This window comes from Platalea leucorodia (assembly GCF_965183815.1).
Source record: "Platalea leucorodia genome assembly, chromosome: 6".
Classification (NCBI taxonomy): domain Eukaryota; kingdom Metazoa; phylum Chordata; class Aves; order Pelecaniformes; family Threskiornithidae; genus Platalea; species Platalea leucorodia.
In genome coordinates this window covers 74657029-74673358 of record NC_138828.1, presented here as the reverse complement: position 1 = coordinate 74673358, position 16330 = coordinate 74657029, and the positions used below count along the sequence as shown (strand labels likewise).

The window sequence follows — 16330 nt, the reverse complement described above, 5'->3', positions numbered from 1 at the left end:
AAGAATTGAAACCCATACATAAAATAAGCAATGAACATTTTATTTGCTTTTCTTTTTTTATTAGCCATTATAATACAGTCCATAAATTTTTTTCTGGCTTTTATAGCAGTTAATAAGTTACTTCTCTCTTTTTATGAGAAAGTCTCAACAAATCTTATGTAGAAGTTGGACACTTCACAGGTACTGTGAAGTATGTTATAAAGTTACAACCGTGACGACTGCAAATGTTGTTGATGTAGTTCTCTCAATTAAAAAAAGTAAGCTATGAGAAAAGCATTATATTTATAAGATATGATGGAAGAAAACGTCTTACCCGTTGGAAAATTCTCTGCTTGACTGGGAAGGGTCCCTGAGCTGACATTCGTGCATTTTTCACTTTGAGAACACTCTATATTGATAAATGAAAGGAATGGTTAAGTGCATTTTCTAAGTCCATATAAATCACACTTGGAAAAAAAAATGAAAAAACCACCCCACACTTTCAAAGCATTTGATGTATCAGATAATTACTAAAAGAAAATAACTGTATTTTTCCCCCTTCCTGCTATATAATTCCCCAACCCCAGAAAAAGTATCTGAAGATCATTTCAAGTTAAATCTTGATGTCATCATTTTGATGTGAGGCTTCAAGACAATGGAGAAGTGGTGGAAAGATAGCCTCTCAGGAAACCAAAATCCCATTTGGGAGGGAGCAAGGGTCAGACTTCATTTTCTCTCTCCCTTGCACCTGTACTAAAAAGTGGCCTCCACTGAAGCTTCAGTGGTATAAATTGGCAACGAGTGCCACGTACCAATTCATACATGGAAAGAAATAATCCTTCTCTTTGTTTGTTACAAGCTTAATACTTGGGAGGGAGTAATGTAAAAACAAGTGATTTGAAGTTTTAGAAAAACAATGCAAAATAAATATATTTTATGTTAATAATAACCTGCTTTTTTCTTTTTTGGCCCATATTGCTTCCAGTCCTTTTGGAAAGAATACATTTTCATGCTGAAGAAACACCCCCTCCAACCACTTCCATTTTCTCAAGGTTCCCTTGGCAAAAATCAGTGAAGACAAGGCTTGATATTTGGGAGTGGAAGAAATAGTTCTTTAATTTTTAAAGGAAAACTTCTGAGGCAATTTTCATGTATCCTGACTTTTCCTCTGCAGCTCTGCTTTTAAGAAAAACCTTGTAATATAGTAGGACATGGTAATTTCTATGTCTTCTGCATCTTCCCTTGAGTGCATCTGTTGATGTTACATGAACAAAGTCACACAAATAAAGATTCATAAACAGAGAATTTTCTTACTTCAGAAAAAAGGCAGTAAGCAGTAAAAACAGCATCTTAAAGGCCAATTATTAGTGTATATGAGAATCAGAAATTTAATTTCCCAAGCACTTTGTTTTTTGTTGGGTTTTGATTGGGCGTTTTGACAGGGGTGTTGGGGGTATTTTTTTGTTTGACTTTTTGAGTCTGGACTCAATATTTGTTTTTTTTAAATAGAAATTTGTAGTAAGCTCACGGCAGTGTAGGCTGACTGTATTTAAGGAACATTTTAAATTTAAGTTCCCCACAACTTCTGGGACCGTACTTAGTTGTAGTTCTGCTTTTTCTTGGTTTAGTGAGAAGTACAAACAGAGCAATTGTCAAAACTTTGACAACATGTTATCAATTGCTTTGATCATCATTTAACAGTTGATAAGGAAAATTAATTAGCATAGGTTTTTGGTATGTGAACTTGCCATTACTATTATTTTGATATTACCAGTTATGGACTTTCCTTGAAAGGTATTTATGGAGACATGAATATCAAGTGGGTAATATTTTATTTAAAAACTAAACCTAATTTCTCTGACTTTTAGGGGAAGGCAGAAACTACAAGCAAGCATTTTACCACTTATGGGAGTTTAATTACAAATAATAGTTTGTTATTAAATTTGAACAAAAGCATGAGTTACTATAAATACCTTTTAAACACTGAGACTGTTTAAAGTGCTATAATTAGATTCAAAGACTTCACATGAACTCGATGCCCCATTCCTAATTAATGGGATGACTTGCATACTTCTTGGCAAGCTAAAGAGAAACTTTATACTGCCCTGGGATGCTTGTACCCCATATTCTTTTGATGTCAGCAGAGTTGCAGTTGTGAACAGAAAGACATTGTCTAAGCCATAAGATGTATAATTTAAAATGAAATAGTTTTTCCATGATTGCTTGAAGTATTTTCACATTCAGAAACCTCCCAAGCCTACTATAAAGTAAGAGTCTGGTCACGGGTTTTGAGACACAGCTACCTATGCCACTCCACCCTTCCACCCAAAAAGTGTTTCAGACTTGCATGTTTTTACTGCATGAAGTTATGTTTACATTTACAGAAAAAGATAGTATGACATCGTTTGATGAAAAACAGAAATCTAAGAATTATATTAAAATAGAAACATGCAGTCTAACTCATCTTTGCTTCTGAATCTTAGAGATTATAGCAAAAAGTGCTAGACAACTTATATTTCAGTATTCTGGATCTTGGGTTCTGATAATTTTCATCTCAGTTTATCTTAATAGATAATCCATTTGTCTGCCCAAAGTGAATTTCAGTGTAGATTGTTTAACAGTCCAATCTATGCAGCATTGCCGTGGAAGAAATATAGCTGTTTGTTTTGTTGCATTTAACAGTTGTAGATGTATTTAAAAAAAAAAAAAACTCAGCTGAAAAACGTGACAGTTCTCTGCTTGTGCACAGCAAGCAATGTTTAAAGCACACAGTAATTTAAATAAAGAAAAGTCAAGAGCAGGGTGGATATATTGATCAAGGTCTTACCCATTTGTTCTTGCAATGTGTCCATCCTGACTCCATCCCTGACAGTGCTGATGGCAGCATTGGCCTCCGCACGTTCCCAGTCAGACCTGCACCTTCCCTGCTCCATTGCTTTCCTCTCCGAGTTCCCGTCTTGCTTTTCCTCTAGACTAGGGATGATGGCGTTAGCACCAAGTACGGGCGTGCTGCCTGCCGCTGCTGGACTCTCCATAATTTGTAGTTCCTCACAGTGATACAACTAACATTATCAACAATCTGAGGGAAAATTCAATAAGATATTTAAAAAAAAAGTCAGAATACATGCACATATTCAAGAGCTGTCTCACTCCTGCAGGAGTTACTTTTTAATTGTAATATACATTAAAGTATTTGCTTTAGACTTCTTTGAGAGGAATTGTTGTATAACACCCAAATTCATCCCAGAAAAAGCTCCTGCAATCAGGTGGCATCACCGCTTTAGCAACAAAGCAATAGATTTGACAAATAGCAACAATCCAAGGCCTGAAGTGAAATGTACTTGTGCCCGCTGCTAATTATTCATTCTTGGCCAGCCTTAATGCAGAGCCTCCAAGGGACAGCATCATTCACATTAACAGAGGAAATGCAGGGAAAAACATAATTTTCCAAAGGTGATGAGAATGGAACAGGTACTGCATGCTTAATTCAAACAAGCAGGAAGGTTTTTATAAATCCAGCTTTTTTATAAGTCAGCCAATGCATCTGCAAAGGACATGACTCATAGCCAGCACATGCCCCACTGATATGTAGACCCTTTTCCTCAGTGGGCTCTCACATGCCTCTAATTGATTTCATGGAGCCACAGGATAGATTTTGCTTTAGTCCTGTCACTTGGACTTCATCCAAATTCCTCTGTGCTTACTCCAGCCATACTCACTAACGAGCTGCATTCATTATGAGTATACAAATTTGTAATCTTTGTGAAATTTCTTCTCTCGTTTGATTTCCAGCAGAAATTGGTTAAAACTGAAGCTGTTGATAGAAGATTACTTTCAGTCTGTCAAAACCTCAGACTAGTGCCTGGTCACCTAGTATCCCCTTACTATCTGCCTTCAGGCTGGTCTGGAAATGTCTTCCTTCTTTGTTCACCACGCAATGGGGTGTCCCAAAGCACATTCTTCTGGCTTTCTGCTTCACATACATGCCTTCCAACACTTCTCTCCCTCTAGGCTTCATGTTATAGATCCCCAAACCTGAGCAAACTGAGCGCCAACTTTAACAGCAGCAACAGCGGTCTGCCATGGCAGGCAGGTATGCAGGACAAGGCAGTGATCTGTTTACACAATTTTCACACTCTGTTTTGCAGTCATTGAGACCTTTAGCCCATGGAGCACTTGAATAAGCAGTAAACTATATATTGACAGAAGCATATTATGCAATTATAAAAAATTATTGAGGCATACCTACAGGTGGTATGACCACCTCAGAGAATTAAACCATAACCATATCTACCATAAGCACATAAGTTAATGAAGTATGAAGAAGTCTAGGCTTGATATTGTTTTAATATTTTCATTGTTCCATTTTGCCATTTATTCGAAAGCGCCTATCACAGTGGTAAGGCTGATTTTCAAAAGATGCTTTGTCATGTAGCGTCGCAGCTCTCCGTATAAAGTTATGTGTATAAACTCACATATACCTATGAAACACAAGGTATATATACCTATGAAACACAAGGTATATATACCTATGAAACACAAGGTATATATACCTATGAAACACAAGGTATATATACCTATGAAACACAAGGTATATATACCTATGAAACACAAGGTATATATACCTATGAAACACAAGGTATATATACCTATGAAACACAAGGTATATATACCTATGAAACACAAGGTATATATACCTATGAAACACAAGGTATATATACCTATGAAACACAAGGTATATATACCTATGAAACACAAGGTATATATACCTATGAAACACAAGGTATATATACCTATGAAACACAAGGTATATATACCTATGAAACACAAGTAACTCGAACACAAGGGTTGTTTGTTTGTTTTTTTTTTTTTTTTTTGCCTTTGATGACATTTTAATGCCTTTTCTCAGAAAAGAGTATTTCCACTAACATATTTAGTTAACATTGTAGTTCTGACTTCAGATCTCAGTTTCTCTTGCTAACTTCCCTGAAAAACTGCCTATCAGACTTGATGACCTAGTTATAAATGATTAAAAATAACGGCCTGCCAGAGACCAGACTCACTTTGCTAGGGATATGCTTTTCCATTTATATGGCTGATCTTTCCTTAAAGTAATGACAGTAGCTAACACCATTCTTTTCAGTACTGTACCAGGATTATATGTAATGCATTGTGATTTTCACACTTAAGAATTAAACACTTTTCTGCATATATTTTGTAAATACTGGTATCTCCTGTTGATGAAGATGTAAATATTGTGATATTAAGGATAATTAAATTCCAAAGGTGGTTGTTTAAATTGCATTGTTCTATGAATCCAAAGCCCGTTGTTATTTTTAGATCAGGATTATCCTTAATCCCAGAAATTAAATTCAGTGTTCAGAATATTAGTTTTTTCTATCAGCTCGTACCTACAAGCAGAAATATCATCCTCAACAAAATTTAGGAAAACAAATATACCATGATTTGGATTCTTAGAATTCAGTTGAGTTGGAGAAGAGATACTGATTAACTTTTTATGTCTTCTGCATCAGTGCATGTTAGTAAGGGTAACATATATAAACAGGATTGTGAACCAACCTATAAAGCATGGTGCTGCAAGAGCAAGTAGGACATCTGAATGAATCAAAATGGATATGATCTGTTTAAGAAGATTCAGTCATAGTATCCCAGAGCCTAAGCCAAGGGAAAAATCAGAATTAGTGAAAGAAAAGCAAAAATGGTATGTTATCATCCATGTTTTCTCTTGGCTCTTCCAAGATACACAGAATGAAAATTAAAATCTCAATAACATTTTTAACAGTCATGCTCTCCTCTACAGATTCCTTTCCCATCTTTAATGTTTGCCTTAACTATCAAATGTCAACTCATGCAGCTCTGTATAACCATTGAGAACAAGATAGCAAATAACTTTCCTATAGCTAGGCATCTAGTCTACCTAGGCCATTTTGAATGTTTATTTAGCATCTAAATATCCTACATGATACAAATTTGGTCCCAAGTGACAAAGATTTCATAAAACTTTGCACCACATCTCTGTCCTTTCCTATTCACCTCTGACTACCATATAAGTACCCCTAAAAGCAAAACTGTAACGTGCAAGCAACTAAGCACCAGCAACCCCAGCCAGCAACTAAGCACCACACAGCCGCTCGCTCACTCCCCTCACCCCGGTGGGATGGGGGAGAGAATTGGAAGGGTGAAAGTCAGAAAACTCGTGGGTTGAGATAAGAACAGTTTAGTAACTGAAGTAAAATGAAACAGAATAGTAGTAATAGTAATAATAATATAATAATACAATAATAATATACAAAGCAAGTGATATACAATACAATTGCTCACCACCCACCGACCAATGCCCAGCCCGTTCCCAAGCAGCAATCGCTGCCCCCCCAGCCAACTCCCCCCAGTTTCTATACTGAGCATGACAGCATACAGTATGGAATAGCCCCTTGGCCAGCCTGGGTCAGCTGTCCTGCCTGTGCCCCCTCCCAGCTTCTTGGGCACCAGGCAGAGCATGGGAAGCTGAACAGTCCTTGACCAGTGTAAGGACTACTTAGCAACAACTAAAACATCAGTGTGTTATCAACATTATTCTCATCCTAAATCCAAACCACAGCACTATACCAGCTACTAGGAAGAAAAATTAACGCTATCCCACCTGAAACCAGGACACAATGCTATGGTATAATCGCCATATTTATCATGCCAATGCTTTCTCATCAATTATTAAACCATTCCAGTACAAATTAAAACAGATTCAGAGGCACCAAACCAGAGAAAAACATTCATCCACTATAAAACAGATTTAGAGAATATTGAACTTCAGTGCTTAAGTCACTCTCATCATTAGAGATTTTTCATAAACCTGTAATGCTAACTTACCATTATACTTACTAGCAACTAGCCATTTATTGATAGCAAGAAACACAGGATGAAGAAATGGATTAGATCTAATACCTTGTAAAGTAAGTTTGTCTTCTATAACTAGTTCTTATAATCTACTTTTGTGTGCACTGACAAAGCATTTTATTTATAATTTAGACAAAATGATTTTACCTCATGCTCTTTGAGGTTTGACCAAGAAATTCATATTTGGTGCAGGACATTGGCCATAAAACTTAAAGATCTTCCCATTTTTCCAAACCAGGAGCCAACCTCTATTGAAAAGCCATGCAGGCAAGAGCCTCTCCCACACACTGATGTGCGGGAGCCTCACTTTAAGGCAGGCACTCGCAATGGGGATGAGCAGTGAGAGAGGGGAGGCAGATGCCCTGTCCAGCTCAACAACTCCTACAGGGGTGCTACCAGGTTCACTGGCGTCATCCCTACCCATGGCCTGAGCTCCCTGGACATTCTGCCCCGCATGGTAGCCCCGCATGGAGCCACTGGTAGCACCTGTCCAGGCTTACAAGGCTCAGAAGGTCACTCCACCTTCCCCTTGCCTTCTCACAGGGCACCACAGGCTGAAAAGGTCTGCACTCAACAGCTGTTGAGCACAAGGTGGAAATAAGACACTTTTTTCCTACTGGAAGTTAAATAGAATAATTCTATTATCATACTTTTCCCTCTGTTGCTGCTTCCTTTTCATTGAGTGCTTGTATCTCTGTTTTCAAAACACAGCTAGCCAGAAGAAAAAACATATAGCTTGACATTTTCCATTTCCCTAACTATGAAGACTGAGTGTTGTTTCCCTCCACACACATCCCTTTTGTTGTTGTTTTAAGAGGAGTTGTGGATGACAGGAACCCTTTCTCTCCCCCAACTCCTCCCCATTAAAGGGGGTTGAAGAAGAAAACTAATAACATCCACTGAAGAGGTTCTGTCTCTCTTTAAAGGTGTATTTCCAAGTTTGAGAATAGGACCCAGTATATAAAAAGAGGTTATATTTGAACTAGTTGCCTAAAACCTGCATGCAATACAATATTTCTCTTTCATTCATCATCTTCCCTCTAGGAGGCTCAGAAAAAAATTAACAACACCCTAGCTTCAAGTTATCAGTGGCAACTATAATTATTCTAGTTTTACAGAGATGGAAATCAAGCCAAAGATTATTTGTGGTCATACATGAGTGCTATAGAAATGCTGGAGAAATAGCCAAAGAGTCCAGAGGTGAATGTGAAGTTGAATTAATTTATCCCAAGAGAATTATTTATACATATTGGAAACCTCCTGGAGGGCTCAAGGTTACTGCCATTGCTCCTCTGTGCATCAGTTCCTATCTCATCCAAAGAAAATGAGCATCAGCTACTGTTTGTTTCTCTCCTCATCTCACCTCACCTGAGCCTCTGGTGGATCAGGAGCAACTCTTCTAAATTTAAAGTCTCCAGATTCTTCTAACCACTGCTGCTGGACCCGAGACAGGAGAACTCTGGTAGTCCTCAAATTTTTAGTCATCTCATGAGGTGTGTTTTGTTCCTCCAGGGCTCCAAACCAGGCAAGACAGCTAGCGAAGCCCGCGTTGCCTCCATTTAAAGAATATTTGACTGTGTGCACACCCTTAATCTTTTGCTCTGCTTCATGTCCCATACATCCCATGTGTCATACAATACCTCAGTCTTGCAACAGTACTGCCATAAATTAATCTAAGTAATTTTCCCAAACTGATGCTAGAGTAGTTATTTTATTATTCCTTCTCTCCAGTTTCAACTCACATTTGTTTCACACCTTCTGCATTATTCTACAAACATCTTACAGCCAAGATCATTATAAACTTTATCCTCAGAGTAAATCACAGCCTTGATTTCTATGAAATTCAGTCACAGGCATGAATTAAAAAAAAAATCCATGCTATGTACTGTATAGGTAACACTTAACACTTTTTCCTCCACTGCTGCTATGTATTACACAGAAAAGTAAAGCAAGTCTGTAATCAGGGTAAATGGACTTAGGAATCTGAGTACTCTCCAAAAATGGAAGATTGACTCCTTTATCACTGAAGTAACTTTAAGTTAGTTAGCAATTCTTAGTAAACCATGTTGCAATCAGTATCATTGTTCATGGTTGGTCTACAAACAAAAAAGTCCTAGCAAGCTTCAAAGATGCAATAGATTCCTGTAGAAGTTTTAACCCTCTCTTATGATTAATTTTCTTCATAACTCAGTAGCATTGAAATATACTTTCCACGCTCAATCCAGCTCTGAAACCATCATAATTCCAGAATTTCCAAGTTTAGATACTGAAAATCATAGACTAAAATTCACAATTTCACAGCTGATTAAAAATAAGCATAAACTTTAGGAGCACTTTAAAAAAATCAGGTCACTGTTAGAAAACTATAAAAGGCATCTGTGAATCCCAGTACTTCATTTTGAGTGCTAGATTTGACAGAGTTCAGCCTGTGGCAGCTAATGCAGAGAAATAAAATAGGAGGAATGTTTTTGTTACTGAACAGCAGCTCAGTTCACACACCACCACCTAGCAGAGGGAACAGAGAGCAGCACGGGAACTCCCAGCACGTTCTCATAGCCGTGACAGATCCCACTTACATGTTTTCCAGTCATTTCATTATTGGCACACCACTACTGAAATTGTGCCCCTTTGGCTGCAATTCTAGCACCCTGACAAGAAACTTACAGTCAAACACCATGAGTACCTGAAATACAGCAAAAGACATGCAGATATAGAGCACAAGAGTTCTCCTACCTTTTCCAAGTCTGATTTGCTATAACATGCCAGCAAAGAGCAAAGAGATCCGTGCCTTCCTCAGCTCTGCTCAAAACTGACTCCAGCACAGCTCTTCCTGTTTGACCTTCTTATCTTTCCTGTTGATTGCACAGCCTGCCTTGGATGTGGCAAGTACAAAAAGTTGTCTATTAACCGATACTGTTAATTCAAAAACTTCTTTTTTAAAAAAAAAAAAAAAGAAAAAAAGAAAAAAAACACATTCACGAGCATGGAGTTGAGCTACTAAAGCTCATTAGGCAAAGCAGAAATGTATCAAGTGTGCTGGAAGGTTCATTCACACACTCCTGCTTTTCAAAGCAATAATTCATGTTGGCATTTTGCATTAGTGGCTAAAAGGCTCCATGGGACACATCCAGGCCATTGTGCTAAGCGAGCATTGTTCAGACAAAGTAACAAATAGTCCTTCGATGGAGTACCAGGATCTGTTTCCCCTGTGCTTTTGATCACAGAATTAGATTTCTTGCTGTCGTTCCAGCTATAAAAAGCCTGATGAAGAATTGTTTGACAGTGAATTCACTCTGATATGCTTGGTTTTAGATTGCAGAAGTGTGGAGTTTTGCAGATCTATCATGCCCTATGCAGCCATGAAGCATTAAATATCAGTTTTGGGAGTCAAGCAAGTCTGTTGTGGAGTACATGCAGAGCATACCTTTTGTGTCACAAGACTTTATCACTGATCCAGATGCCATATCCTAAATGACCCACAAAGGCAAGGACAAGAGAAACTGAAAATAATCCATCCTACTTCAAATCTGCTTGCTTTTTGTCCTCCACACCTTGAGATGTTTTTATATTCTCTTCCTCCCTAACATACTGAAAGTTTCACATACAGTTAGTCACAGTTATGCTACTCTTCTTATAGGTAAGCACCGAGTACCCCACATGCCATCAGTGCGGGCTGCGCTGCAGCAGGCACTGCAAGAGAACAGAACAAATAGGCAGTGTCCACCCCAAAGGCTGTACATCTGTTATCTCAGACATCTTTAGTCAGCAAAAACCCAGCATTTGAGATATCAGGCCATTGACCAGGTATGCGTGTGTGTTGGCAGGGGGGGTGTTGTCCTGAGACAAATCAAACAGTTGGAGAGGGCCTGTGGGACTGGACAGCACCTGGAGAAAGAGGTTTGAGGTGACGGGTTGTCCCATACAGCGCTGCTGCCCTCCTACAACTCTTGCCAGGAGGAACAGAAAAAACTGACCCTTCAGATGCCTTAAAGACCTTAGTTATGACTCCTGCTAATTTGTCTCAAGGAACACAGACTTAAAAGTTGTTTTTAGACTTTATAAACTAGGTATTAATTACAAATCATACTCTCATTTACCTTACTTCATCCCGTCACACCATGTTAACTTGAATTATAAACGCTAGTTCACACTGATCAGCCAATCTGTTCCTGCAGTGGGCTTGGGAACTCTCCATCTTTCCAGAAATTAAGTTGGAAGGTATTCAAGTCATTGTATAAATCACAACTAACCAATCATCCCACAGGGCTCTCCTCCCACTGGAATTAATTTGATATTGCACTATAATGCAGTACACAAAGCATGCCACTTCAGGTTTAATTAATTTATGTAGTAGCTATGCCAACAGCACGAAATACCACGTTTCTGTTACCATTTTACTGACTAATTTTCTATGAGTTTCTTAAATGTCTAAATCTTTTCATCACATTTATTTTATTTTTATATTTAAGGATAACCTTCAGTCACATTTTATAACCTCAGTTCTTCACTGGTATTCCTATCACCTCTTCTTTTATGTGGACTTAAGGTAGTTTTGCAAAAACCAAAAAAATTACTTAACCCTATATTTTTCCCAATGAACACCAATCTTTCATCCTCTATTTCTATGGGCCAGTCATTGTAGAATCTACCATTAATTAGCGCGTCCCTAAAACCTCAAAAAAAACAAGCAATTTTTATTTTAGAGAAGTGAAATTAGGAGAGTTGCAACTTGCTTTAAGGAAACAAGTAACAAAATAGCAACAACTGAACTCCAGGCTCCTTAGCTCCCTTTTCAATACCTGCTGCTTCAGCTGTCCTCTATGATTTTACTCCAAAGTGTATTTCATCACACCATGCCTGGTACTTCGATTCTTGGGGGTGTCTATTGACATTTAGTTTAAGTGGAAACAAGGAAAACAAAGTTTTCAGCTTCAGGGTAGTGACATCAAAAGTTGGCCCTAAATTTCCTGTTGTCTTATTAAAACAGTACCAATCTGCACCACAGAAACGTAAGTGAATAACCTTATTGAAAATGTGAACAGCTGCTCTCATGAAATAACTCCAGAGACCAATATATTGTAGCAAACAGGAAAAACACAAAGGCAGCACAGAGTGGCTTCCGTATTAGTAATTGTATCCCTTATACTACATCTTAATCACTAGAAATTGTACTACCTGTTCAGGTTTCCTTATGCTAAAAAATAGGCTTGAGCACACTTCTTCTTTAGCTATTAAAATTACATGAAGACTTGATGGCCCTGTTTACATTTGGTTGTCCCTGATCTTTCCAGGATTATTAAAAGAAGCTGCCAGGAGGCCGAGGAGGACATTGCATGTTGAAACAAGACGCTTCCTCTAATTGTCTCTCTCTGGCATTGCTTTTCATCATCCTGTTTGTCTGCCCTTCTGCAGCTGCATGTTTGCCTGACCGCTTTTCACTACAGCGGCTTGTTTTAGGAAAGCCAACACATTTTAATATTAAGGCCAACTTACGCCTTCCAATATAACTGTTATTCCATCACAGTTGGGGACATACCTATGAAGGAATAGTCCATTCTCAAAGGGACTAACTTTAATACGTAATCACATTGAAATGTAACTCGTTTGACTATTTACTGATGACCATTAGCAAATACCAGATTTACAGAAGAAGGGGTCTTCCTACCCGCTTTACTAAATTCCCATCTGATTTCTTTCATCTCAAGTCTACTAAAATGTTACACAGCTTATTTCCCCTTGCTGAACCCTATCATAGGAGAGATCTTCTTCTGCTTAATGTTTTGCTCAAATTCACATTCTTCACTATTTACAGCTGGCATGACAAGCTTGAAATCACACAAGATACTGATTTCTTGGCTAAATTAGTCTCTATCAGTTCCTATTTCATCCAGTGATTGAGGTGTACTCACTTAAAAAAAAAGTAATGTAATGCAATCTGAACTGCAAAGTCCACAGAGAAATATCAGTTGACCCCCTAGATGTGAAATATATTCAGCCTGAATTGTGAACTTACAGCAGCAACCTTTTACTTAGCAAACTTAGCCAAATAATTACATTAATTTTAGCAGGATTAGCAGCATGGATGGATTAGTTGTTCACACCGTGGTTACACAAAACTTCCACAGAAATAGCTTTAGCCATATGTTTCCTTTTGATTAGCATGTTATCTCTCCACAGTAACTGCATATAGAGTTAGCTAAAGAGTTAAAGTGTTTTCTCATGGAGTCCTGTCATCTTTTTGCCTGCCTGGTTGGAACCCAGATAGCTTTACTTCCCCCAGGTCTTGAAAAAAACACCACCCCAGCTCCACAGCCTGGTTCAGAAAGGAAAAACAGAAAACATGAAAAGAAAAATATACTGCCATCCATCTGTACGGAAATGCTGTCGCCTTGTAGTCTGCAGGAAAATGCTGAGTCAAAACATCCAGCTGTTACACCACTTAAACAGTTCCTAAGCTATTTACCCAGCTCACTAAATAATAGCTAAGTTTACTTACAATTACCAAATGTTAATAATAGATGTTACTGAGCTTGTTATTCCTCAGTGCAAGCCATAACACAGTCCACACCTGACAAAGCTTCCTCCTAAGTTTAGCAGCTCCCAAGAGCCACTGTTACTCACTTGAGGATGTTTTTGGCCATGGACCGAAAACCCAACATGCTCCTACCAAGGAAATGATTTGGGCTCATATCCAAATTCCAGCAGGCAAGAAGGTTGTGATAGGATTCCCTGTTCCGTCTCAGCCATGACATGGAACACAGGCCTCCACGTATTAGAGAAAGAGAAACCTTCTAAAACAGTTTCATAAGCTCAGAATAAAAATTTATAATTAGCACTTACCACTTAGAAGATTAATCATCTCCTTCCTTTACTCTCTGGGTCACCAGGATTTATTTTCTGCCCCACAGGGATAACAACCTCCCCTAATTAGGCACAAACTTTGAGTCGCACATGGCACGGAAAGCTTTTACTTCTCCATGACCCCAAACCAAAAACACTCAGAGAGCTTGTATTCACAAACTCCAGTATAGGGAATGAGCTGTCTCTATTTTTGTTTTTAATTTTGAAAGTAGAATTGGTTTCCTTATATCTTCTCTTATCTACTGAGATTAACAAACCACCCAGTAAACAAGGCCTCTAAAACATCCGATGAAACCTTAAAAATTCAGGTAAGACACGTTGATATGGAAGCAACAATACTGCTCTACAAACCTCCAACTATTAAAAGGGGAGAAAAAATGTCTACATGTAATTCAACTTATAGCTAAACCCCCATAGAACACCTGCTTTTCAAAAAAAATTTATTTTTAACCCTCTACAGGCTAAACCCTCACCTTTTGTAGCATTGCAGATAATTTAAAGGAAAATGGGTACTTCCTTTTATAATCAGGTGAAAGGATTTTCATTAAGGTTAACTTTTTCCAGCTGCTTGAAGTTTGCAGGTCAAAATAAGTGTTTATTCTTAAGGAAAGATTTGTAACCTTCTTATAGATAGCCAGGAAATACTTACATAATGATATATTGATTTGAGATTATTTATTTTGTTGTTTAAATGAATTTGGCATCTCTTTTCCTTGTGAGAAATCTTTTCTTTTCCTTCTTATGCATTCAGAAAAGGGAACTAATCAAGGTTTTTTCCTGAGTGAGATTTCTGTCACAGTTTTCCTGTTAGCTTTTAAAACAGAGAAAACTATGTCAGTATATCTGAAACTGTTTATTGTGAGAACTGGAGTAGAAAGCCATGGCTCCATGATTTTTAAAAAAAGGAGGAGGAGGAGCAGCAGCAATGAATATTTAGTTCTGCTTCAATTCTTTCTCCCTTCTAAGGATTTGCATAAATGTATACTATTTGAAATATATTTTTATATTTCTATATACATATTCACGCTGTTTTTTTTACTAGGGTGCTAAAACACTTCTAGGATGGATAAAAAGGCTTTCAACAGAAAAGCACTTACCAATCCTTAGCTGTACACTGAAACACTTAATTTGCAGTACTGAAATTTTACCCATCTGCTTGGTGATTCTGCTTAGTGCTAGAAAATGCAGGGCGAGGGAACTTTATTTATGGGAGCTTGAATATACATGGAATACAGATATCTCCTGAGCTAGCTTTGGTATTGAGGAAGTAAATTTTCACTTACTTAGGCATCCAAACTGGAGGAAAGATATTTCAATATGGATTCAGTGGAAACAAAGGCTCACTTTTGCCTCTGCTGATGCTCTGTGGAAGAACATACCTGAAGGAATACCTGGAGGACCCAAAATGATAGATAGCCACCAGGCCAGAAACGATCGTAAAATTGCAATTTATCATCCTATAACCTCTGTGCCATTCATGAGGAGCAACACAACACAATGTCAGCAGCTTCTGTGGTGGTAGGCATGCCACGTGAGGGTTCTCCCTTTGATCAAGGTAGCCCAAAATACTATCTTCTTATAGTTTGGAATTAACATCTTCAGCCACCAAAATGTCTACAGTATAGAAAATCCTATATTGATAATTTTGACTTTAACAAATAACTGTAAAAGTCTGCATTCGTGTAAAACTAGCAAAGTAATTGGGATTTTTCCACATTACTGCTGCCCTCTAGTTGAGACCTGGAGAAGGGCTCACATGTCCAAAATGGTGTCCATTTTTTGCAGCTTTATCTGTAGGTCTAAGCTACCACTTCTAGTAACATCTTTCCTCTTATATGTATCTCTTTAGACCACTTGGCCACAGACACCACAACTAAGTAGATAAAAAGATGGTAATAAACATAGCAAGCACAACACTTTCTGCTTCTTAAGTACCCAGCCTTGTCATGCTTGATGCAATATTTCTTAGAAGAAGAATAAAGTCTTTAAAAGGTATAGTGCAATCAATAGTCTTGAGAAATATGAGGAAAGATTTTCTATTTAATAGAGAAGATCTGAGGCACGGTGGATCTTTTGTCTACATGGATCTGAAAATTGTGAAAACTCTAGATGCTTCCAGTTTAAATTTTGGCCTTTGAGACACCTTACAATTCCATTTATGGACTTTTGATTAAGTGAAATATACTTTCACTTGCCATCACAGACTATAATGATGTTAAGGTGTGAATGTGTAGGGGCATGCTACAAAAAGATTCTTAATACATTTAAGAGTATGCAACTAAAAAGAAATATTATAATAAGCATTAATACATTCTGGGCTCACTCCATTAAATGTATGTGTCATATCCATTCATTATATACCATAATATTTTTTTCCATTTTTTCCCATGTTTGGAAAAAAATACTATGTTTCCATTCCTCCTTATTTTCTAGTTGACATCTGTGAATATGTTATCCACAAACCTCACCTAAAAGCTTTAAGTTATCTTTTAGATAGGCTTGGCCCTGGCCATTACATACAGACTGGGACCTTCACCTTGTATCCTTAAGCCTGGGAAGCAATACTGATAGTACAAGG

The 16330-nt window shown here is 37.8% G+C and overlaps 1 protein-coding gene across 1 annotated transcript in view; it reads right to left on the bottom strand.

Annotated features, from left to right (window-relative positions):
• SH3TC1 (SH3 domain and tetratricopeptide repeats 1) overlaps positions 1 to 3014 on the bottom strand; it is a gene marked incomplete at both ends in the record, with an annotated part of 28752 nt that extends 25738 nt beyond the window's left edge. The window contains 2 exons of the mRNA XM_082314779.1: positions 314 to 388; positions 2807 to 3014. Coding sequence (XP_082170905.1) covers positions 314 to 388; positions 2807 to 3014 — 283 coding nt within the window. The remainder of the gene's footprint in view (positions 1 to 313; positions 389 to 2806) is intronic.
• Positions 3015 to 16330: the final 13316 nt, after the last annotated feature.